Raw genomic sequence first — 22266 nt, forward strand, 5'->3', positions numbered from 1 at the left:
GTTGTAAAAGAAATTTATGCAAAATTGAGGTTAAACAGCCCTGACCCGAGCACCCTTCCTCAGTCCCAGGAAAGCATCCTTCTTCCTTTTTAGGCTGGAATCTCACACAGTCATGTCAAGAACTCCCATAGCTCCTGCTGCTCTTTGGGAACAGTCAGGAACCACCTCTCAGACTCAGCCAGGACTCCAACCTCGGGAGGAGCAGCTCTGGCCCTGCAGACTGGACGAAGGTCGAGGATTGATTCGGGCACAGAAGCTCCACAAACAGCCAAGCTGGTGCTGGGCCAAGGTACGGGCACAGGGAGCTTCTTCCAGCCTGGCACCACAGTTCCCAGTCCACCCACAGGGCAAAAACTCCAGGATCAGGCCACCCTGACTGATGTATCGGGAGGGACCTCTCTCCCTCCCCACCCTTGATGGGAAAATTCTTCTCTCCCCTGAGATGATCCTTCCCTCAGGAGGAGCTGGGCAACACTGTGGGGCTCTGGCACAGACACTGTCACCCCTGTCACCACCATGGCCCCAGGGCAGCTGCCACAGCACCAAACAGGCAGAAGCTTCTCAGGTCCTGGAGCTCAGAGCCCTGAACCTCTTCCAAACCCCTTGGCCAAGTCTTGGCTCCGTCCCCTCCCCGCTGGAGTCACACAAACACCTGAACAGGCGTCCCCTGCCCATCTGCCAGGGCCAGCCAGAGCTGGAACGGGGCTTCTGCTCCCCGGAGATGTGCAAAGGGAATGGGAGGGCACAGGCTGCAGGGATGGGGGGAAGCTGTTCCCCTCTGTGCCACAGAGGTGTGGTGGGAGCACAGGCCAGCTCTGGAGGTTAAGTGCCTCAACAGCTCCTTGTAAATCACCTCCTGCAGCTGCTCAAGGACTCCAGTGAGTTGCTGCAGACTTACACGTGAGCCTTTGCTTACACAAAGATTTTAACAATACTCAAAACCAAACCCTGAGACACCGCTGCAAGGACTATCCTTGAGCAGAAGCTGCTCTGCCAGTCCAGTCCACCAGGACATGCACAGGGCTGGCACTGTCCCAAGGGACACGGCCTGGCACAGCTCTGCCCCCCAGGATGGCACCAGGCCCCTGCACTTGACAGGATGGAGCCTTGAGGGAGAGGATCCAGCGAAGAGGAGTCCTGCAGGTTCTTCAGGCATCAGACTCATCCTCCAGTTCAGCCTCCTTTTTGCTGCTGGGAAAAAGAACAAGGGTCACAGACAAAAAAAAAGTAGAAACCAACAAGACCAAACAACAGTCACTTGGTGAAGAAGGGGCTCAGACACAAGGTGTGAGATACGGGATCACCAGTGGAATGAGTTTGGGGGTTCTGGTGCACAACCTCCAGAGCAGCCCAGGTGAGCTCCAGCACTGCCCTGGCAGGCAGGGGTTAGAGATGAACCCTGGCACAACCAGGGGACACCCAGGCTGGCACTCACAGGGCCAGGCCATGCTGTGAACTGCCACCACAGCAGAGAGAGCCCCTCCTTCTGCTCCTGGGTGCACGATTTCAAGAGTCAAGGAGCTGAGCAGAGCAGGAGGGTTGCACCACCCAGGTGTCCCAAGGAATCTGTAAGAGATGCCTCACCCAGTGTTAATCCCCCACTGCCACCACCAGCCCCCTTCACTCCTTCTGGTCCCTCAGGACCCTGGAACCCTGACAAACGTGGCTCAGCCCTGAGCAGCTCTGGGGTCATGGCCATCAAGTGCCTGTCCAGCCTGGTCCTGATGTGGGTCTGAGGGAACCCAACAACACTCCTGTGAACTTTGCAGAAGAAGTAGGATGGCCACAACTTGAGGAACTCCTGCACCTCACAGGGCTTGCCATGGGTTTACACCAATAAACTGAGCACCCACTGGCCCATGTTATGCAAGAGTGGGGGAGTCTGACCCTCCCCTGAGATCCAGAGGCCAAAACCAGCTCCCTGCAGGTATTTCTGTCCACCCTCATGTCACACCTGTAGGCGTTAGTGCTTTGCTGATCACCGGTGCCAAAAAAAGACCAAATCCCCACTGACCTTGCCCAGCTCAGGACATGGTGCTGTGAGGGAGAAACGTGTGAAGCAGCATGGCCACACCGACCAGAAACCACCCTTTCTGCAGGCAGCACATGTCACTTGAGCTCACCTTGTTACCCCTCCTGGCCCTTTAATGCCATTACTGCAGCTCATTCCACGAGCAGATCCCCTTTGGAAAGGCACCTGCTGGGCTGCCCACACACCCACCTCTCTGGCCTGGCAGGTCTGACCTCCAGTGGTGCACACAGCTGCTTCCGAATGTACTCCCTCGATCTGATATCAGCCTGGAACCAAGGAGGAAAATGGGTGGGAATGGTCTGACCAGCCTGGCTGGAGCCTCCCAGTGTGCCCAGGAACACTGGATGGTTGTGTTCCAGCAAGGCAGGACAGCCTGGGGCAAGGAGAGCACTGACAACATCCCAAGAGCTGTAAGAAAGCACTGCTTGACATTCACTGGGTGTTCTTGTCCCCCTGAGCAGAAGACTCTCCAATGCCATCACAAGCACATCCCAGGCTCTTGGATAACTTAGAGAAACAGCAGTTTTTTTCTTTTTCAGAAACTTCTTTCCCAAACACACTGTGACATTTCAGAGCAGCTGCTGTGCCCCTCCTTAAAGGCAGTGTCCCTCTCCACTTAAAAAGCAGGATGTGACCTTCCCAGCTGGAAAAGCTTCACAGCATGCAGTGATGATGCTCAGAAAGTGGGTTAACACATCCCTGGTGGCTGTCCTTGAAGCATTTGCTGCTCTCACCACTGTGCTGCCCCTGAGGAGCCTCTCCTGCACCCCCAGCAGCCCCCACACCCCTCAGCCCCAGAGCCCTGGGTGGAGGCTGTTCCTGCTACTGCTGGAACCTGCTCCACAACTGCAGAGCCATCCTGCCAGCTGAGAATGAGAGAGAGTTACATAAGGGGTGGTTTGTTTGGGAGATTTTTTTTTCCCTTCTCTCTATAATTGGACAGTTTCATAACTGAACTGACAAATAACTTTGATCACTCTTCAGGATAAGCGATTACGTGATGTATTTTATAACCAGGGAAGGAGGCTGCTCGATAGTCCCCACGGGGACACCAAGGAGCAGGAGGCACAGCTACCAACTATTTTTCTAGGGAAGAAAAACCCCAGCCACGTTCTGCTGAGAACATCAGCTGATGCTTGATTAGGTGGCAGTTCCCAGCCAGTGCTCACTCCTAGTGCAGTGCTGGAGTCAGCTTATCCTGGTGATTAACCACGGGGCTAATCAATAAGATGGATCACTGCCCTGTAATAATCCTCACAGATTTGGGCTATTTTCAGAGGGGATAGTGCTGGCTTTGGAATTGTTGCTTTGCCTGTTTTCTGAGGGGCAGTGGTGACCCCTGTGCACACTGCAAGATTGCAGGGGGTACACCCAAAGGGAGCTGGAGTCTCAGGATTCCAGAGACCAACATCCACTCTCAGAGGGGAGGGCTCATGGCTTGTCTCTCACTTCTCCTGAGGGCACGTGTTTACTATTTCACAGGAAGTGACCTGCAGGCCTCCTTCTGTCCTTCCAGGTGGGCTGGAGCAACACCAGGCTGTCCCATCAGCCCCCTCCTGAGCCAGCAGGAACCAGCTGGGCACAAAGCCAGCAGGAGCTGAAGGATCACCAAGTGAGGGGGTGCTTGGTGAGCAGCTAACCAGGAACCTGCACCAGAGAGCAGAGCAGGGTCCCAGTGCAACCCTTGTCAGCTGGAGAGAGTGAACAGCTTGTGTCTCCCTGCTGTGCACAGGGATCCTGGGACTCCAGTCCTGGAGTGTGGGTGAGCACTGGAGGGGAGTTCTGGCCCCTGCCAGGAGGAGGCAAGGGCAGGTCTCTGGAGGGCTTGGTACTGTTCAGGGCCACTCACACTGAGTGCTGTGCTTACTTTTCTGGGATGACAGCTCCTGCCTACCCTAATTCCTGCCTGGAAGCTCTGAATGACCTGTGCAGCTCTGTGTAGAACCTCACAAGCTGGTTGGGCAGAGATCACCCCATGCAAGCACATTTCTCCCAGATGGGCCTGGCACTGGCACATGGAGTAAGGACTAAGTAGGATGTAAATACTGATTGCAGGTGACAATGAATTCCCTCTGGTCTCTCTGAGGGATCACTTTGCTCACCTGCACCACAGCCAGTTCCTTGGCAGCACGACCACACTGTGGGCTGAATGCAAATCGAGCTGTTCTGATTCCTGCCTGGATAGTGCTGCATTCCCAGGAAGCACCACATCCCCTACATGGACTGGCCAGCCCTGCCTCTGGGAAAGCAGATCTGAGTTCCCACAGCAGTTGCACAGCACTGCACATGCTGCCCTCACACAAACCACCACCACAGCCTCAGGAGGCGTGGGCAGCTGAGCTCTCACATAGCATTTTACTTCCAGGGCTGCCAGAACTTACAAACCAGGAGCTGATGATCCACAGGTCTTTCACAACACTGGGAAAGCCATGAGCACATCACCCATCAGGTCTGCAAGCTTGTCCTGGCCAAGTCAGCCATCCATGGCATGATTCTCCACAGCCTTCTAATTCCTAACTCCAGCTTCAGGTGCTCAAGAGCTGAGGCTTCCAGGTCTGCCCTGTGCCAAAATCTGCGACAGTCACCACACAGAGGACCTGCAGCAGGGACAAGTCCCATGGAAAGGTTTAAGTGTCCTTATCTCCTGCCATCCCTCTACAGTAAACACACTTCCTTTGGATTTTTCATCTCTCTGTAGGAAAAGCGACAATAATTCACTCCATCACTCTAAGAAAAAGGTCACAGAGAACTGGAAGATTCTTGGAACATTAGCAAATCCTGGAGATAGCTGGAAGCGAAATGAGGGTGATGAAAAGCTCCAAGACACCTTTTTGTTTCCAAAGGGAATGCTTTTCCCTTCCCTTTGAACACGCCGAGCTGCAGAGCTGGCTCAGAGCTCTGCAGAGGCATCTGTCCCTGGCTGGAGATTACATAAGGAGCAAACTCAGCCTCCTCCTGTCTGGCAGGTACTGGGGATGAGATTAGAAACTCCAGCTCTGCTATGGACACCTCGAGGCTTGCTTTGCTCCAAGGTGTAAGATTTGCCTCTGGTTTCTGAGTAGAGACTCAGTGTTCAGAGAACACCACAGTGCCCGTGAGCAGCTCTGGTGCAGAGCCCTCAGCAGGGTCACCCCAGCACTGCTCTGGGGGGGCTGCACAGGTGGGCAGACCCCCAACACCCAACCAGCACAGCAGCAATGCCAGTGGGCTGTACCAGGGCAGCATTAGGAACAGGTACAACTGAGCAGGCCCTTGTGGATCTGGGTTGTGGAGCCACCGACAGCCGTGACCCCAGGAGAAGGGAAACACTTGCCAGGCCAGAAGTCCTGGAGTCTTTATGCTCTCCAGAGCCTTTCCTGAAGCTCTGCTACGATTTAATCAGCCAAGGCTGAGCCCTGGTGGCAGCTGTGGCTCGGTGACAGTGATCCAGTGCTGTCCCCTGCTGGCTGGGCCCGCAGCTCCGTCCGGAGTGCGGCAGCGGGGAAAAGCCCAGAGGAGCAGCACTGCGGGCTGTGCTGGGCTCCAAGCGCCCAGGAAAGCTGCATTCCCGGCTCCTGTGGATTAACAGCAGCACCACGGGAGCTGGCTGCAGAGAGGAAGCAGGAAATCAGTCAGGGCTGGGAGGGCTGCCGGGCACTGCGTCAGGAGGACAAGCACGGCCACGGGAACGCGAGCACGGGCCGGGAGAACAGCCCAGCAGACGGGTGTCAGCAGCAGAGGAGGCTCTGCAACACACCACAGGCTGGCAAACACAGCCCCCCTGCTCCCTGTTGCCCTGCTCCAGGCCTGCCTCCCCCCAGCCCCTGCTGCCCTGCTCCAGGCCTGCCTCCCCCCAGCCCCGGGGCCGTACCTGCCGGATGGGCTCCGGGACGCGGTACCTGCAGCAGGACCTGACGAGGCGCACGGCTGTGTCCAGGCTCACCCTGTGCCCCACGGAGATGTACAGGGGCTTCGAGCTGTTGTTGTAGCTCCGCAGCACCTGGGCGTTCAGAAACCAGAGATCAAGCACCCAACAGGCTCCCTTAAAACACACAGAGGGGCAGGTGAATTATGAGCCAGGCAGTCGCCCTCAGAGGGTGGAGTGGTGGCTCTGTGTTTGCAATTCCCAGCCTTCCTGAAGCTCTTCTCCATCCCAGTGTCTCCTCACAGGGACTGTTTGTCCCTCTGGACCCCTGTGGCCCTTCCCCAAACGCCTCACACTCCTCTGGGATGCAGGACACATGCCAGTGCAGACTGACACCAGACACAGGAAGTCTCTAACATCTGCCTGTTCCTGTTCTCCTCTGAGTCAGATGCTCCCATATTGCATCCTGGTGAACTGCCAGGGAATTGGCACTTCTCCCTGACTGGGGTGCACACACAGGGGTGCCAGAGCACCTCAAGTGCCACAGCCACAGACGTGATTGTACCCAACACCTGAACTGGCAACTCTCTACGAACATCTGAGCTCTCAGGAAGGGGCTGGAAGTGTTACTGGTCCCTGTTCACACCTGCCTTCCTGAACTGGGATCACTGAGATAGCCCCACTATGGAAACAACATCCTCATGGCCAAGTGTCCAGGGAACTCCCCACAGCTTACCATGCCCAGGACTCTCCCTGAAGTGCCTGTCAATGGGAATGTATCTCCTGACCTCTGCAGGGAACGAATCTAGGGATAAACACACACCAGGTCAGGTTGTTAGGATGTATTTGTATGTGGCTGTGTCAGTTCCCTTGGGATATTAAAGAGTAGAAATAAATTCCCAGCCTGGCCTAACCTGCTCCCTGTGCAGCTCGTCCCTGGCCAAGCCATCCACCTGCAGGAGGTTCTTGGCCACTCCAACGCACGGCAGATCTGTCAGGACTCCGAGGTGACAGGCCACACCAAATCCTGCCAACAACAAGCCACTGTACCCCCAGGACACCAGGGACCTGGAATCCCAAGTGGCAGCACAGGGACCAGGACAGCAGGACCATCCAGGAACAGCCTACCTCTGTGATGGAGCAGCCCATTCCCATCTACCAGAAGCACCTGAAAAAGCCAAAGCAGAAATGTTACTTCCTGAGCACTCCAAGGAGCAATCAGTGATGTTGGCTCTGGGAGGAAGGAGAAGTCTCTCTCAGTTCTTTAATTCTCTCTGTAAGGCTCTTCCTGGGGTGCTGCCTGTGCCTGACTCCAAACCAGCAGTGTGAGCTCTCAGCAGTACCAGTGTCCTGCACACACAGCAGGGCTCCTGCTGCCACAGGAGGCCTGGCTGCTCTTGGCTCCACATCCCTGCTCCCTAAGGAAGGGACAATGGATGCTCCAACACACCCGTGGAGAGCATCCAGCGTAGTCTCCAGAGGGAGAACACCTTTCAGCAGGACTCTGTGCCCAGGACACCTCAGCCTGGGACAAGGAAACACGGCACACCTGAGGTCTGAGCTCGGGCTCCTCCTGCTGAAGTCTCTGAACAGCTTCCACCAGGAAAGGGACCTCTCGGAAGGCCAGGAATCCGGCCACGTAGGGGGCAGTGACGGCCACCATCCGGCAATCCTCGTACAGCACCTGGAGCAGGGGGAGACAGCAACAAAATCCTCCTACAGCACCTGGAGCAGGGGGAGACAGTGACCTGTGAGTGCCAGAGGCTCCTCCTCTGATCCCTGCTGCTGGATCTCTCCCACAGAGCCAAGGGCTCGGGGCTGTGTCAGTGTGTCACTGGGAAGGGACTGACAGCAGGGCTGGACAGTGCCCTGCCCTGCCTGGGAGTGAGTCCTTGAACACAACCAGGGCAGCTCCTGAGAGCCAGCAGGAACCTCACCCTGCCAGGGCAGCACCAAAGGGGCCTGGGCAGGCACAGGCCAAAATAAACCCTGTAAGGCAGGACAAAAACGTGATCGGCAGGGCAATCACAGCAGGACCTAAAATTCAGTTCATAAAAATCCCAGCAGCAACATCAAACTTTATTTCTCTGCTTGTTAGAGCTTTTATAGTCAAAGACAATTTTTACATCATTTTGAAAGCTGGGAAAGAGACCAAAAAATTTTATTATTTCAAGTAAAATGACTGTGGGATGTGGGATCCATGGTGGATTTGGAAAGACTTTTCCAAGTCCCATCCCATATTATCAGCTGGTTCCCAGCAGGAACTCACACACGAGACTCTGCACTGGAGTGCTACAAACACTTCCCCCTGTCCACAGGCACGGAGGGACATAAGCCCCTTTTGGTTCCTTCTGGGAAGTGGCTGATACTGATTATTTCCAACACACACCCAAAGCAGTTGGTGTGTTGTACCTGACCAGGGGCTGCATCTCATCATGGCATTGTGAGGTACCAGCCCCCCTGAGCGGACACTAAGCCAGTCTCTGGACACTTTGTGAGTTCCCAGCCATCCTACAAACCTCTCGTGATCAGCAGCTGTTTGCATCATCACATCTTCCTAAACTTATGTCTAAATCCTTACATTACTTTTTATCCATCTTTTTTGTGAACATACAATTGGAGGATTTGCTGAACAAACCCAGAATCACAGAACAATGGGACAGTTTGAGTTGGAAGGGACCTTAAAACTCATCCAGTCCCACCCCCTGCCATGGGAAGGGACACCTTCCACCAGCCCAGGTTGCTCCCAGTCCCTTCCAATCTGGCCTTGGACACTTCCAGGGATGGGGCAGCCACAACTTCTCTGGGCAACCTGTGCCAGGGCCTCCCCACCCTCCCAGGGTGGAATTCCTTCCCAATATCCCATCTAACCTGCCCTCCTTCAGCCCCAGGCTGTCACAAGGGATACCTGAGCGATGCCCTGCGGGGCAGCCCCGGCAGGGAAGGGCCTTTGTGAAATCTTCCTATAAACTCCTATAAACCCCTCGTGTCCCGCACACCTGGACAGAGCCCTGGAGTGAGGGGTTCACCCGCGTTACCTGGAGGGCCGGGTAGCTGAGCACGACCAGGGAGGCGCAGGCGCTGGTGTCGTCTCCTTTGATGTAGGATAAATCCACACCTCCCACTCTCTCCAGCCCGGTGAAATTCGGGTCTTTCTGCCACTCCTCGGTGTCCTGCTCCACCACGCCGGCCTTCAGCCGGGCCTGCTCCCTGCAGAGACCCCCGGGGCCGCACTGAGAGGGGGGTCCCTTCCCCGGGACTCCCCGTCCCCGCCAGCGGTGCCCCGGGGAGCCCGCAGACCCCACCCGGGGGCAGAGCAGCGGGGGCTCTCCCCAGGGGTGGCTGTGCTCGGTGTAGCCCCGGAGCCGTCCCTCCCGTCCCCCCCGGTACCGTTCCCAGCAGCGCTGCTCGGGCGGAGCGGCCATGGCGGACCCGGGGCCGCCCGTCCCTCCCCGCCGCTGTCCCCCGGAACGCGGGGCCGAGCGCGGCCGTTCCGGGCGCGGCGCAACCGTGTCACGGGATCCTGGAACCATGGAGTGGGTTGGGAGAGGAGGGACTTAAACCTCATCTCCTTCCACACCTTGCCAGCGGCAGGGACACCTTCCACCGGCCCAGGTTGCTCCAAGCCCCGTCCAACCTGGCCTTGGACACTTCCAGGGATCCAGGGGCAGCCACAGCTTCTCTGGGCAACCTGTGCCAGGGCTCCCCAGCCTCACAGCCAAGAATTCCTTCCATATCCCATCTACCCCTGCCCTCTGGCAGTTTGAGGCCATTCCCCCTTGTCCTGGCACTCCACACCTTTGTAAATAGTCTCTCCATCTTTCCTGTAGTCTCCCTTCAGGTCCTGGAAGGCCACAATCAGGTCAGCCCAAAGCTTCTCTTCTCCAGGCTGCACAATCCCAGCTCTCCCAGCCTTTCCTCCCAGCAGAGCTGCTCCATCCCTCTGACCATCCTGGTGCCTCCTCTGGACTGGCTCCAGCAGCTCCCTGTCCCTCCTGTGCTGTTCCCAGGGCTGGAGCAGCTCTGCAGGGGGGTCTCACCTGAGGGGCAGAACCGCCCCTGCCCTCTGCCCACGCTGGGGGATCAGCCTAGGGGGAGCTGATGATCCACTTGTGGCATCCCCATCCCTGTGGACCACGGGGCCAAATGAGATGGGGAAGGAGCCAAAGAAGGAACTAAACAAGCTTTATTGGGGCAGGGGCAGCGGGGCCCGGCCCCGGGACAAGGCGGTGGCAGGCAGGGGCTGCCGGGTTAAGGCAGTAAAGCAGCCACTTCCTTCATGGTTCCATTTCTCCTTCACAGTCCAGCCCCGCTGTGGCACAGAGCGAGGAGGGGGGAGCAGCAGGTACCTGGGCAGGAAGGGGGAGGTGGGAGAAGGAGCTGGTTCTGCATCCTGCTGACAACCCAGTGTCGGGAGAAATGCAGACTGAAAAAATAAATCCCTTTTCCCAGCACCAGGGCACAGTGGTTCATAAAAAAATACTTCATCTTCCTCAGGTGGGTCTGGGGTTGTGGTTGTCCACAATTCACACTCAGCTGCTGGTTCTGTTTCCTCTTCCTGCTGCACAGAAGCAGCTCCCCATCATGTGTTTGCTACTGAAGTTAGTAAAAAACAACAACCCCAAACCCAAAAAGCAAATCAACAAACCCAAAACAAACCCCCCACCATTCCCAAATCGCCACTCCCGGCTGTTGTGGCACCAACATTCCTGGCAGTGGCCTGTTCCTAACTTTCCCTGCGCTCTCGTTTGAAAAGAGCAGCTGCTTTCCAGGTAGCAACTGCATGAGAGAGAAGAATCTCATCTGGGAATGTCTCTTGCAGCTCTGTAGCTAATTCAGAGTCTTTGGCATCAAGGTAAGGCAGGAGCGATTCCTTCAGGCTGGAAAACAGAGCAGAAGTAGCATTAATAGCTACAGCAAAGCACAAGTGCCATGTAATATTTGTGTATTCCCACCACCCAAAATACTAAATACACACAGTTTAACAGGTGTGTTTGTAGTGAGGAGGGTTAAACAGCCCCTTGGATTTACAGAGAGGGGGCCCAGGACCCAGCAAGGGCAGGCTGCAGGGCAGAACTGAGCTGTTGGGGCCAAGGTGTGCCTGTGAGAGCTGAGTGGGCTCCTCCTGGAAGGTTGGGTTTGATGATCTTGGAGGTCTTTTCCAACCTTAATGAGTCTGTGATTCTATAATGATTCTATCCAAGTGCCTGTAGAAGTGCTTGTGCTCCTGAGCAGCAGCTCCTGGTGTATTCCAGCAGTGCTCCCAAAACAGCTCATGGAAAAGGAAGTCACACCTGCCCAAAATGGGCAGTGTGTCTCAGGACTAAGCTGGATATTTCTAATGTTGCTGGTTGTGCTGTGTCCCTACAGGACAGGCATTTGCCAAGGGAACTGTTCCCACCATGTGCATTCTCAGAGGCAGAGAAGCTTCAGTTCACAACTGTGGTGGGTTTGGGCTGCATAACTCCTACCTCCACTTGGGTCTGAATTCATCTACAGCTTGGGCACGTCTCAGCTTCAAGACAATCATTTCATGGAGCTCCTGCAGGAAGGTTTCCAGCCTCGAGTGGACGAGGAAGGTGTGGAGGAGCTTGGCAATCTCTGGACTGAGCTCAGCTTTGTAGTCTTGACTGACGTCTGCAAAAGGATCCTAAAAACACAGCGAGGGAAAAAAGACAACCAGACAGACACATTTGAGCAGGTTCCTTGAGAGCAGAGGAGGAGCTGGTCAGACAGAGTTCTGGGGGTCTCATACCCTTCTGAGGCGCAGCAGCTGCTCAGATTTGCGGGTGGAGAGGAGCTGCCACAGGGCTATGCTGTGTTTGAGGTGGCATCGTCTGAGGGCCTGCAACAAAAACACATGCATGGATGTAAGGGATGTCTCTGGGAGCCTGTCCCCAGCCTGCTCTGCCCAGGCAGGTCACAGCTCAGCAGGGAGTTCATCCAGCCCTTTAACCTGGTTATAGCCTGCCTGCAACAGGCCTCTCTCTCTCTCCCCCTTCCCCATTTTGCCTTCAATAATCCATCTGTTTGGTACCATGAAAAGGAGTGGGAAAGTGATAGGGCTGCACCGATCACAACACAGTGCCTTTGCCCTGGCCTCTCTTCACACTCATTAGGAGATAAAAAACCTTCCCCATCACCAGTTTAGAGAGGCAAAGGGATGGTTTCAGCCCTGCTCAGCACCAGGCCAGTGTCACCAGGAGCTGACTCAGATCTGAAGTTCTCCCTTTGCTCAGTTTTAGCACTGCAATAATTCTTCTCCTTCCCATGCTGTCAGAGCCTGGATCTGCAGAGGAGCCTGACCTTCTGCACCTCCTGCACCTGACCTTTCTGGAGGATTGCACAAACCTGCTGAGCATCACAAGCTGTCAGGTGCTCCCACCTTGCAAACAGTGGTTACAGGGGGAGTGAAAATTGCTTCCCCCTCACTGTTGAATGTGGTAGGGAGGGAATTCAGACACCCTGTCAAGCTAAACTTTTGCTGGGTTTGAAGGTCACACTGGCTGGATTAAACCAGTGCAGATTTTACCCCGTAAGAATCAGAGCTTTGCCCTCAGGACTCACCTGCAGAACGTGAGGGTTTGTCTGGTCCCCCATCTGCAGAACTTGTTCAATATAGTCAGTCAGTGGCATCTCAGCATTCTCCCCAGCCATGGCCAGGAAGCCCAGGGTGATTTCAGTGAGGGACAGAGCATCACAGACATCACTGTAGGACTGCAGCTCCCCACTGATCATGTTCATCGCAGAACTGGGCAGAGCACTCTGAAAACCAGGAAGTCAGAGCTAATATTAGTTTAGAGCCATTCCTTATCGCTGCTCAAGTTGCTAAACTCATGGAAGAGGAATAAACTCATTCCCAGATGTAGGACACTGAAATGCTGAACTGTCTCCCTTTCCTCTGTAAATCCAGGCTGACAACACAAGTCCAGACTGTACATATTCAAGGCATGCTGAGAGATCAGTGGGCAAGCCTTCAGCTGGACAAGGCAAGGGACAGAAAAGCCAAGAGTTCTTGGGAAGTCAGGGGTCTCATGTTTGCCCTGTTTCCTCCAGTGCAGAAACCCACCTGCTCCAGCTTATTCCTGACATCAGTAAAGAGCTGCTCATAGTTCCGGTCATGTCTGCACACGAGGGTAGGGATTCCCTGTCAGAGGAGAGACACCCATGGCTGTGAAGCTCTGGAGACACTGCCCACCCTGCCTGGTGCATGCCTGGCAGCAGCACCCACTGCAGGGCCCCCCCAGCCAGGCAGCACAGCCCCTGCCCCAGCCCACCGTCAGCGTGATGAGCGGCTTCCCCTGCAGGAACTTGCTGATGACTTGCTGCTGGATCTTCTCCAGATCAAAGTCCTGCAGTGTCTCCCCTCCCTTTTCCATGCTGTACTGGCAGTTGGACAGGATCAGAGGAATCAGGTCTCTCTCCACCTCGTAACTGATGAGATGCAGGTCAGCCACTTCCGACGGGCTGATCACGTACCTGCAGGGGAGCAAACGGCCTCCATCAGAGACAGGAGCCTTTCTGCAGCAGGAAAGCTGCCTGTGTGGGAGCAGGAAATGAAACAAGAGCCCGAAAAATGGAATAGCAACACACCTGTCATCTTCCTTGATGTGTTTGTTCACTGAGTGGATGAAGTCGTTGTGCAGACCGATGAGGTAACTGGCCAGGGCGGTGGAGCAGAGGCCCAGCCCCTGCCGCCGGGGCAGAAGGACCTCGAGCTTGCTGTCCAAGGTCAGGTCAGCATCACAGTAGCCTTTAGGGAGCTTAATTTCTCCTGAAATAAAGAGAAGACTGTTTGAGGTGGCCCAGAGGCAGCCCAGGCTGAGCAAGCCTCTCCTGAGCTGACCCACGGCAGCACAATGTAGAGCCTGAGAAAAGCTACGCTCTCTGCATTAGGGATCAGCACTGAAGCACACAAGTTCAGGTGAGAATACTACAGGAGGGAAACAAATTCTTCCACTTGTGCCTGAATGATCTTAAAATTCAATGGCCAAGCTCAGTTTTGAGGCTATGTCTCAGCATCACTGACAGGAGGAACCCAAACTGTGAAAGAGGAGCAGCACTGGGAAAGAAGGTGCTCACCATTGGTGCCCAGAGAGCTTCTCAGCTTGTTCCAGACAGACAGAAACACATTCACTCTCCTCTGTAACAGGTCCCTCATCACATCTGAGGAACAACAGAAAGACAACTCCATGAAACACCTGGCAACACCGTGAAACTCCATAATGCAGGAATTTTCAAAGCACACCACTGAACTCTAGGCAACTGCTCAAACTGCTCGAGAGACTAAACAGACATTAAACATTTTTCTAATGGTATCAAATGGACTCATTTGCTCTGTTTGTTCATATTTTTGTATTATTATCTACTATTGGCCCAGGCTGTATTGATCCTTGGTCTGATTCTCCATGACCTTAAGTACTTCAGTACTTTCCCAGAAGTACTTAAAAACATCAGTAATTGTACTTAAATACAATTGGAGGAGTTGCCACAAAATATCTGTTCAGGAAAGGAAGGAAAGCATATCTATTCCACCCTTTAGGTAGGCCCTGCTCTGGGGCTGAGCTTAGAAAGTGAACATCCCATTGATGCACTGAGGGATTTCTCTTGCTGTGTCTGAGCAGAGCTCCCACCCCTTGTGAAAAATCTCTTTTGCTTAATTCCCTTTAAAATCACCTGGTGACCTTTCCAACCATAACTCCAGGGCTAAGGTCTCCAGTTTGTTTGGATGGGAATTAAAAAGAAATATGAGGTCTTAAGACTGCAAGTTCAAGAGAAGTTTTCACCTTCAGTTTCAACTGGACAATCCAGCACTTTCTATTTCAGTAATTACAGTTTTGGCAGAGTCTTCTCACCTGAGAGGGGTTCTCTGAGGAATTCCCTGATGGAGCAGCGTTTGATCTCAGCAGTGTTCTGGAATCGCCTCACCAAGTCCCTCTGCAGAGCCAGAATCTCTGGCAGGAATTTCACCAGTCTCAGTTCAGTTTCCTGGAAGAGGAAAGGGAGCCTGTGTGGGTGAGGCTGTGCTTGGACACACCAGTTTTGGATACTTTTATGGAATTCCTTTTCAAATGTTTAAAAGACAACAATATTTTCCATGTGCATTCTCGAGATTATAGCAATTGGTGAGAATAAAGTCACTGGATAATCCAAACATGGTTTAGTCCTGGGCAACTGGCTCTGGGTGACCCTGCCCAGGCAGGGGCTGGAGCTCCAGGGTCCCTTCCCACCCCAACCAGTCCTTGGCTCTGCGCCCTCTGAACATTCCAGGCTCTCATCCCTGTGTTCCCCTCACCTTCTGCAGGAACTTCCAAAGGAGAGGGACAGTGTCCCTGGCATTCTTTTGCTGGACAACATGGCCCAGGTTCTCCACTGAAATCCTCTTCCTGCAGCTCCACATCTTGGAGTGATGTATGTGACTGTTCTTTGGCAGCTGGGACAGGAATGCAGCTGGGTCACCATACACTATTTTCACAATGGGATTGGAAGAAATTCTCTCATCCTCTTGTATCTGTTGGTTTAACTTCAGAAGATTTTTATCCAAATCCTGCATTAAAAAAAAATAAAAAAAAAATATTGGACAAATGTTTTCAACTGAGTTAAGCCATTTCTGCTTTTCCAGCTGTACAAAACCAACCCAGCACAACCCGAATCTCAGACTCTCATTTCCACAGGTAGAATAAAGTTGGCTGATCCTTAACCTGCAGCTGTGTCATGGACAGGTTGGCTTTAGGAACAGCTGGTTGAAAAGTGTAGCAGAGGTATTACAGCACATCAGATTTCCACATAAATGCATTTTGAACTACTCAGCTACTGACATTTTGTCCAGCAAATTTCTCACCTTCAATTCAGGAACAATAATTGTGTTTGCAACAATTTCTTCCCATTTGTTTCTCTTCTCCTTGGTAGAGAGAACAGCATCGAACCGCACTGGCCCTGCAACAGGAATATTTCATCTCTTACAGCTGCAACAGCTCGGTGAAAAGAGAGCACAGGTTCTCCAAGTGACATTCCTGATGGGACATCCTTGCAGGTCAGCATGAGGAGCAAGAGCAGTTGCAGAGGTCCTAGAAGCTAAATGACTATCTGGAGAGTGACACCCAAACCAGCACGCATGTGAATGATGGGGACACTTGTACAAGTCATTCACCCAGAAAGGTTAAACAGCTTGCCCAAGGTCAGACCATGATCAATGACAGACTGAAGCTTGGAATACTGACTGGTGCTGTCACACACAAAATATGGCCATTACATATAAATCCCTCCATGACACAGTGAGATGTCAACTTGCACCCCAGATTCTCCCACAAACCACACTCTGCCAGCCCTCTTCTACCAAAGATCTCCTTGGGAGTCATTTAGAGGGCAGCACAGAATATAGATTGCACACAGCACGAGCTGCTGTGCTGGGAGCATCCCCCCCGCTCGGGAGCTGGAGGCTCTGCCAATCTGTCATGATGTTATTTAGTCAATAATTCATTTTCAGAAGTATCGACTGCACCAAACCTTGCAAACCCCATGTACCCGACTGAAAGAAGCAAACGGCCAAAAATTCTTCACTCCCTACAGTAAGAAACAAGCTTCAAATTCTGGATCTTCCTCATCAGCTCAGCTACTGCTGTTGGAAGTGGTTTATCAGCCGAGAGGCTGTGTCACTGCAGCCCTTCAAACACAGCTTAGCTGGGATATGGCAGGTGGGTTTCCTTACACTGGCCTGGCTGCTGAGGGGGGTCCTGGAGGAGTCTGCTGAGCACAAGATGAAGGGTGTTGATAGTCTCATCCACACTCTTCCCCAAAATTTTTGTCAGCTGTTCCAAGTCCTCCTGGACGTGCTCCTGCAGGAAGCTCACGGCGTCGCGCACCCGCGGCTTGATGATCCTTCCCAAGGACTGAAGAGTGACAAAAGGCAAGAGCTGAGCACAGCCAGTAACACCCAGGGAAGCCCAAGGCACCCAGAGCTCAGTCCTGCCAGACTCCACCCCATGGGATTCCTGCCACTGGAGCCACTAAAGGCAGCTGTGGGTGCATAAACCTCCATGGAAGTGCATGAAGGAGCCAAAATCATCCCCGGGCAAGGAGAGAAGGGAATTTGGGTCTTGCACCTGGACAGACTGCCCTGGTTACTTGGCAACGTGATGAAAAGGACCAGCCGCGTACAAAGGTTTCACTACATTCTGTGTGGCCACCTGGGACTGTTTCTGGAAGATACCTGAGGGTCTTTTGTGGCTCCCAGCAGCATCGACAGGTGTGTGAGCGAGCGGATCAGGACAAAGACAACGGGGGACATGCCCCGGTCAGACACTCCCAGTGTTCTTCTGTGCTCAACATCTCCAAGAATGTGGCCAGTTTGAGTTCTGTCTTCATTATTCCTGTAGGAAAGTGTATATATAGTACTTTTTTGCCCTGACAAAAACCACACAAGGCATTTCTGATACCCAGTAATGTCTTTTTGACCCATAAGGTCTTTGAATGCCACAAAAGCTGCCAATTAAAAGTGCTACAGGGGAGCAAAGGCTTCCAGTAAGTTTTGTACACAGATAAACCAATTTGTTTGGTTTTACTGGCTGATTACTCTCGCTTGGACATCCCTTCCCAACATTCCAGAGAGCAGCATGGAGTGGTTGGTACCTTTGGCCTGGAAGGCATGACAGGCAGGTCCTGCATCACTTAGCACTGAAAAGGTGAAGGAACCTACCGGAATTCCGTGAAGCCCGGCACGGGTGTGTAACGGAAACCTCCGATGGGGAGGTGGCATTCCAGACAGCGGCCGACCTCCACGGGGCGGCCACACTGGGAAAAGGAAAAGGAGAACACTGAATTCCACAGCAAGAGCCTCTCCAGCAGGAAAAGGGAGTGAAACAAAAATCCAAGCTGTAACTGCTCAATTAAAAACCCTTCTGCATACCCTGGGCACAGGGCCTCTGCCTCATGTTTCCTACATTTACGGCAGAACAGCCTTAATACAGGTTATGAGATTTAGATTACAAAATGATTAATAATATCGAGTTTAGAAATTGAACTCTGTGCAATAGAACATTAAAACCAGTAAACAAAATAAGAAGTTTATTGCTGAAAACAGTCTGCTTGAAAACCCACCAGTCCCAAATTCTTACCTCTCCCACAGTGCAGGGGTGGCCATTGGGACATGCTATTGAGAGAAACAAACAGGACAGCGTTATAAGACAGATTTATAAAACCCCTGTTATTTCCTTTCATAGGCACCAACATCCTGGAGCAAGAAATATGCTTCAAGATCTAACCAAAAGCCCTGACTGTCACACACCTCAAAGGAATGACAAGCCTACACAGGAACTCAAGGAATTTTTCAGCGCTGCTTCTCCTTGAAAACAAGGAATGGAAGCCTGAAAGATTCTGCTGCGAGTGCCAAAGTGGCATTCCTGAAGGAATGCTCCCAGCCCTGGACTCCCAGGCTGCAGTAAGGTCCTGCTGTGGGGAGAGAGACTGACAGCTGACCAGGAAGGTGGCCCAGTGCTCTTCTCTCACACTTGTGAATGTTGCCACAAGTGACAGGACAGGTCGTGTGCCCCCTAAAACTCTGCCAACAGCTGCAGACTGAAGACTAAACAGACATTTGATGCACTTTGGTGCATCACCTACACAAACCTTCGTTATAAATCTTGATTTACAAAGGATAACTCATGTTGAAGAGTGTGTTTGTCCTTACACTTGGAATTCCAAACCCAAGGATCACCCTTCAATCCCTTCCAAAGTCATCCAGGAGCACTTACTGTACCAGCGCAGAGCGGCCACTCCTTCCCAGGCCCTCGCCTGAGCCATGATGTCCTCTGGCATTGTGGGTAGGAACGAGTGCTGAGGGGGAAAAAGGGAAAAAGGTGACAAATGGATCTACAAATCAGTTCTTTCCTGTAGCAGTTGCTCACTGGTTCTTTATTCACAATGGGGAACATGAGACATCTGAACACAGAGTTCAGGCAGGTGACGTAGACACAGATCTTCAAATTCTGCCTTTGAAAATCCACTCTTAGAACTGTCTATATTGTTAAGACTTGCACGTGCACTCTCCAGACATCCTGAACTGGATTCCTGATGCACCCTAGTGTGTACCAGCCATTTCCTTACATTTTAGGTAGCCAGCAGTGGAGCAGCAGCTCCCTCCACCCCGACTCAGGAGCCAGTGCTCCCTGGAGCAGGCAGGTCTGCACAGCACCCACTGCTTCCAGCTCTGCTCACTCAAATACCAGCAAAAGTATTTTCTTGATACTGCTCAGGATGCAGAGGTACCTTTTTAAGGCTGGACCTTGTTGTTGTGCTATTTAACCCCAACAGCACTGAAATAATCACACATCAGCATTTCACAGCTTTTGATGTCACAATGTTAAGAAAGGTCAGGTTACAGAGGATCCCACAAACACAGGAAAGAACTAGAAATATGCTGAACTGCATCTGAGTTCCATCTCTTTACCTCCATGGTGCGTGGCTGGAAGGCCAGGTTCCTGAGGGGCTGCAGGACGGGGCTGTGCCCACACAGCAGCACAGCAGTGGTGTGAACGGCCACCTCAACCAGTGCCCTGTGCTGGCTGGAGCTCTGGGGGTCCACGCTCAGGGCTGGCAGGGCATTCCCCACAAGGGCAGCTGCAAAGTGCTGCAGCTCTGGAGAATTCAGGACTTGGGAGTTCTGGATGAACTGAGTCATCGTGGCCGTTTGCTGAAAGAACACATTGAAAAGAAATACACCCAGCACGACACTGCCCAGCCCAGTGAAGAGGACTGTCAGCTGCTCCCCACGCTGGGCTAACCCGCTTTGAAAACACTCCCAGACTGCCCAGCCCGGGACATCACCGTGTCTGGGGCAGAGGAACAAAAGCTCTTCCACCACTGACTCAAATCTCCTTTATCCTTTTCCAGGAAGCAGGTTTGTCACAAGCTTCCAAAGGGGAGGGTCTTACCTGCTGCTTGGGATGAAGGCTCGGGTCCCTGGCGCCATACAGGGCAGTGACCTCCCGGAAAATGGCCAGGAGCAGGTGGACTGATTCCACAGCTGGGGAGCTGCTGGAAGCCTGGAAAAGAATGGATGATGTGACAGGGAACAGAATAGAGCTGTCCCAGCTACAGTGGCTGCACATGCAGGTGAGAAAGCAAAGCAAACACGTGTGTCTGCAGCACAAGGCACCGTGACCTTCAAGCAGAGGCCCCTCAGGTACCTGCATGGGAACAGACACTGCCCACAGAGCTGAAAGAGTGGCCATCCCAACCCCAGCGGGTCCTGCTGAGGGGTGGGCTGTACCTTCTCTGCCTCGAGGAGCCCCTCAGCAGTGCCCTCCACCATGGCCCGTCCCACGGCGTCGCGCAGGGCCCGGTACCTCTCCCCACACGCCAGGTACCGGTCGATGGGGTTGGCCTGGCTGCTCTGGACCTGCAAAGGAACAACCCATGGAGAGCACTGTGGGCAACAGCCACCTGTTGGTGAAGGCAGAATCTCCTCTTCCTCCCCAGCACTGGGGCATTTCAGCCTTCCCAGAGAGGCAGCAGCAGGCACAGCCACCCAAGGGCTCTGCACAGCCAGGAGAGACTCCACTGAGCAGAGAGCGGGGACAAGTCATCTTCACAACCACTCCCACTGTGGTGGGTCCCCCAGGAGCCACACACCAGTAGAAACACCCCAAAGCAGCACAAAGTGAGGATGAAGAGGAGACCAGAACCATCTCCAGGAGACACCTCTTCTTTACCTGTCGCAGAATTTCCGCTGGGAACACCCACTGGAACTGTGGCTCTGTGACAAGCTTCTGAGCAAACTCCATCCCATACTGACTGGCAACCCTGCGGACCAGGTACACACGATGCCAGTCGTTCCCAGTGAGGCTGCAGAACTGCCTCACACCTGCCAGGTAACGCTGCTTCTCCTCTGCCTGGTCTTGCTCTGGAGGGGAAAAAAAAAAAAAAAAAAAAAAGGGTAAAGGCACATCCCACCTTTTAAAACTTCTGTCTGCACCAGCTGTAGCACCAAATCCCTTTACTACTACTGAGTAACTACACGGGAGAACTTCAGAGCCCTCCCTTCCCCAAGTGTTGTCTGGAGCGTTTCCTCAGCCAGGTTTCAGACAATGATTCATTTCTTTGACAGAGAAGATATAAACTCTTTGATATAAACTCTTAATCCCTTTTAGCTGCACAGAGCTCTCATTCCTATAAAACAATAAACCTTACAGCAGTCATGTGTCTGAAGCAGCATTTATGCTTTAAAGTTCAATTGAGTGGGCTGGAATCTGGAGGATAAAACAAATCTCCTTCCAAAGGTGTAATTGCCACATGATGACACCTTTGGAGTCACCAGCACAGCCTTGCTACTAGTTATGGAGCACTTCTCACACATGGTACAGGGGACAAACACTGACTGACACCCTCAAGAGAAAGAGTTGTTCTTGGCCACACATCAAAGCAGGTTCAGCAGAGCACGGGTGCACTGACTGCATCCAGCCCACCTGCCCTGGTGCCTTTGCTCTGTATCCAGCATTCCCATTTTCCAGCAGACTAATTAGGCTTACGTGTGTGCTGCTGCAAGTCAGAGATGAGCTCTGCAGCCTTGCTGAGGTACAGGCGAACCTTGGCCACTGCCTGCAGGTATTCCACGGATGATTCCTGAGGAGTCTCTCGGTTGCTCCCTGGGAGATAGTTCTCTGGAAAGCCTCCACTTCCAAGCAGATTGTTTATATGCTCATATCCAAGGCTGTCCTCAGACTTTTCACACAGGGAATCCTAAAGAAGGGCCAGGATGTGGCATGAGCAGCAGAGACACTTCAGTCAGCACTGACACCCACACTGCAGTGAGCACAGCAAACCCACATCTCTCCCTGCACCCTCCACCCCACTGCCATTAGCTCCTCCCTGTGACCTCTCCAGTGCTTATCCTAAACCTCTGCAACATCACCAAACACCATTTTTACAGTGTGCCCCAGCTGTCCCACATTTCCTAAGCATGGAGCCAAGCAAGAGCTATGAGCAGGCTGACCGGCCACACACAACCCATGTCCCAAGATGCCAAGCTTTACCTGTCCCTTAGGAAGAACACAATGTTGATTTTATAAAGAAACCCTTCTACAAGAAACTCTAGCTAGTCCCTGAGAGCAGGTTCTGACCAGGTGATTTGATATCAGCCTTGGGCTTCCTAGTTGGACAACTAGTTACTGTACACAAGAAACTTGCCTAAAATAGCAGTTGAGTTTCTATTCCTGACTTTTTTTTATTCCTGCAACAGTTTCAAGGCCCAGCTCATACCTCCCCAGCACTCTTACCTCTATGCAGTTGACAAAAAGTAAGTAGAGCTCCTTTTTGTCATTTTTCTCTAGGAGCTCGCTGTGCTCCACCTGGGACAGGTAGTGCTGCACATCATCTTTCACTTCATTGAAGCTAC

General features: G+C 53.0%; 2 protein-coding genes across 5 annotated transcripts in view; both read right to left on the reverse strand.

Moving 5' to 3' along the window:
* On the reverse strand, window positions 1–9339 carry ENDOV (endonuclease V). Of its 4 annotated transcripts, none has more exons than XM_032706691.1 (9): window positions 9267–9339; window positions 8915–9086; window positions 7426–7560; window positions 7005–7044; window positions 6791–6903; window positions 6613–6681; window positions 5883–6011; window positions 2222–2298; window positions 1–1188 (listed from the first exon to the last, which is right to left on the reverse strand). In XM_032706691.1, exons 1-9 carry the CDS (start codon window positions 9299–9301, stop codon window positions 1149–1151), a joined length of 810 nt encoding a protein of 269 aa, XP_032562582.1. In that variant the 5' UTR covers window positions 9302–9339; the 3' UTR covers window positions 1–1148. The 4 variants fall into 4 exon arrangements, with proteins under 4 accessions (XP_032562582.1, XP_032562581.1, XP_032562579.1 ...); XM_032706690.1 differs by having other exon boundaries at window positions 1–1191; XM_032706688.1 differs by having other exon boundaries at window positions 5883–6053.
* Window positions 9340–10051: 712 nt separating this feature from the next.
* Window positions 10052–22266, reverse strand: part of RNF213 (ring finger protein 213) — a 49296-nt gene continuing 37081 nt past the window's right edge. The window contains exons 46-67 of the mRNA XM_032706752.1: window positions 22148–22262; window positions 21401–21611; window positions 20585–20775; window positions 20143–20271; window positions 19805–19915; window positions 19321–19563; window positions 18626–18707; window positions 17990–18024; window positions 17572–17666; window positions 17086–17245; window positions 16585–16765; window positions 15718–15812; window positions 15172–15423; window positions 14732–14864; window positions 13959–14042; window positions 13470–13650; window positions 13154–13355; window positions 12946–13023; window positions 12444–12641; window positions 11632–11721; window positions 11348–11526; window positions 10052–10756 (exon numbers count right to left, since the gene is read on the reverse strand). Of these exons, the coding sequence (XP_032562643.1) occupies window positions 10603–10756; window positions 11348–11526; window positions 11632–11721; window positions 12444–12641; window positions 12946–13023; window positions 13154–13355; window positions 13470–13650; window positions 13959–14042; window positions 14732–14864; window positions 15172–15423; window positions 15718–15812; window positions 16585–16765; window positions 17086–17245; window positions 17572–17666; window positions 17990–18024; window positions 18626–18707; window positions 19321–19563; window positions 19805–19915; window positions 20143–20271; window positions 20585–20775; window positions 21401–21611; window positions 22148–22262 (3199 nt within the window). The 3' untranslated portion in view covers window positions 10052–10602. The remainder of the gene's footprint in view (window positions 10757–11347; window positions 11527–11631; window positions 11722–12443; window positions 12642–12945; window positions 13024–13153; window positions 13356–13469; window positions 13651–13958; window positions 14043–14731; window positions 14865–15171; window positions 15424–15717; window positions 15813–16584; window positions 16766–17085; window positions 17246–17571; window positions 17667–17989; window positions 18025–18625; window positions 18708–19320; window positions 19564–19804; window positions 19916–20142; window positions 20272–20584; window positions 20776–21400; window positions 21612–22147; window positions 22263–22266) is intronic.

The sequence above is a fragment of the Chiroxiphia lanceolata genome, chromosome 19 (assembly GCF_009829145.1).
Source record: "Chiroxiphia lanceolata isolate bChiLan1 chromosome 19, bChiLan1.pri, whole genome shotgun sequence".
Classification (NCBI taxonomy): Eukaryota; Metazoa; Chordata; class Aves; order Passeriformes; family Pipridae; genus Chiroxiphia; species Chiroxiphia lanceolata.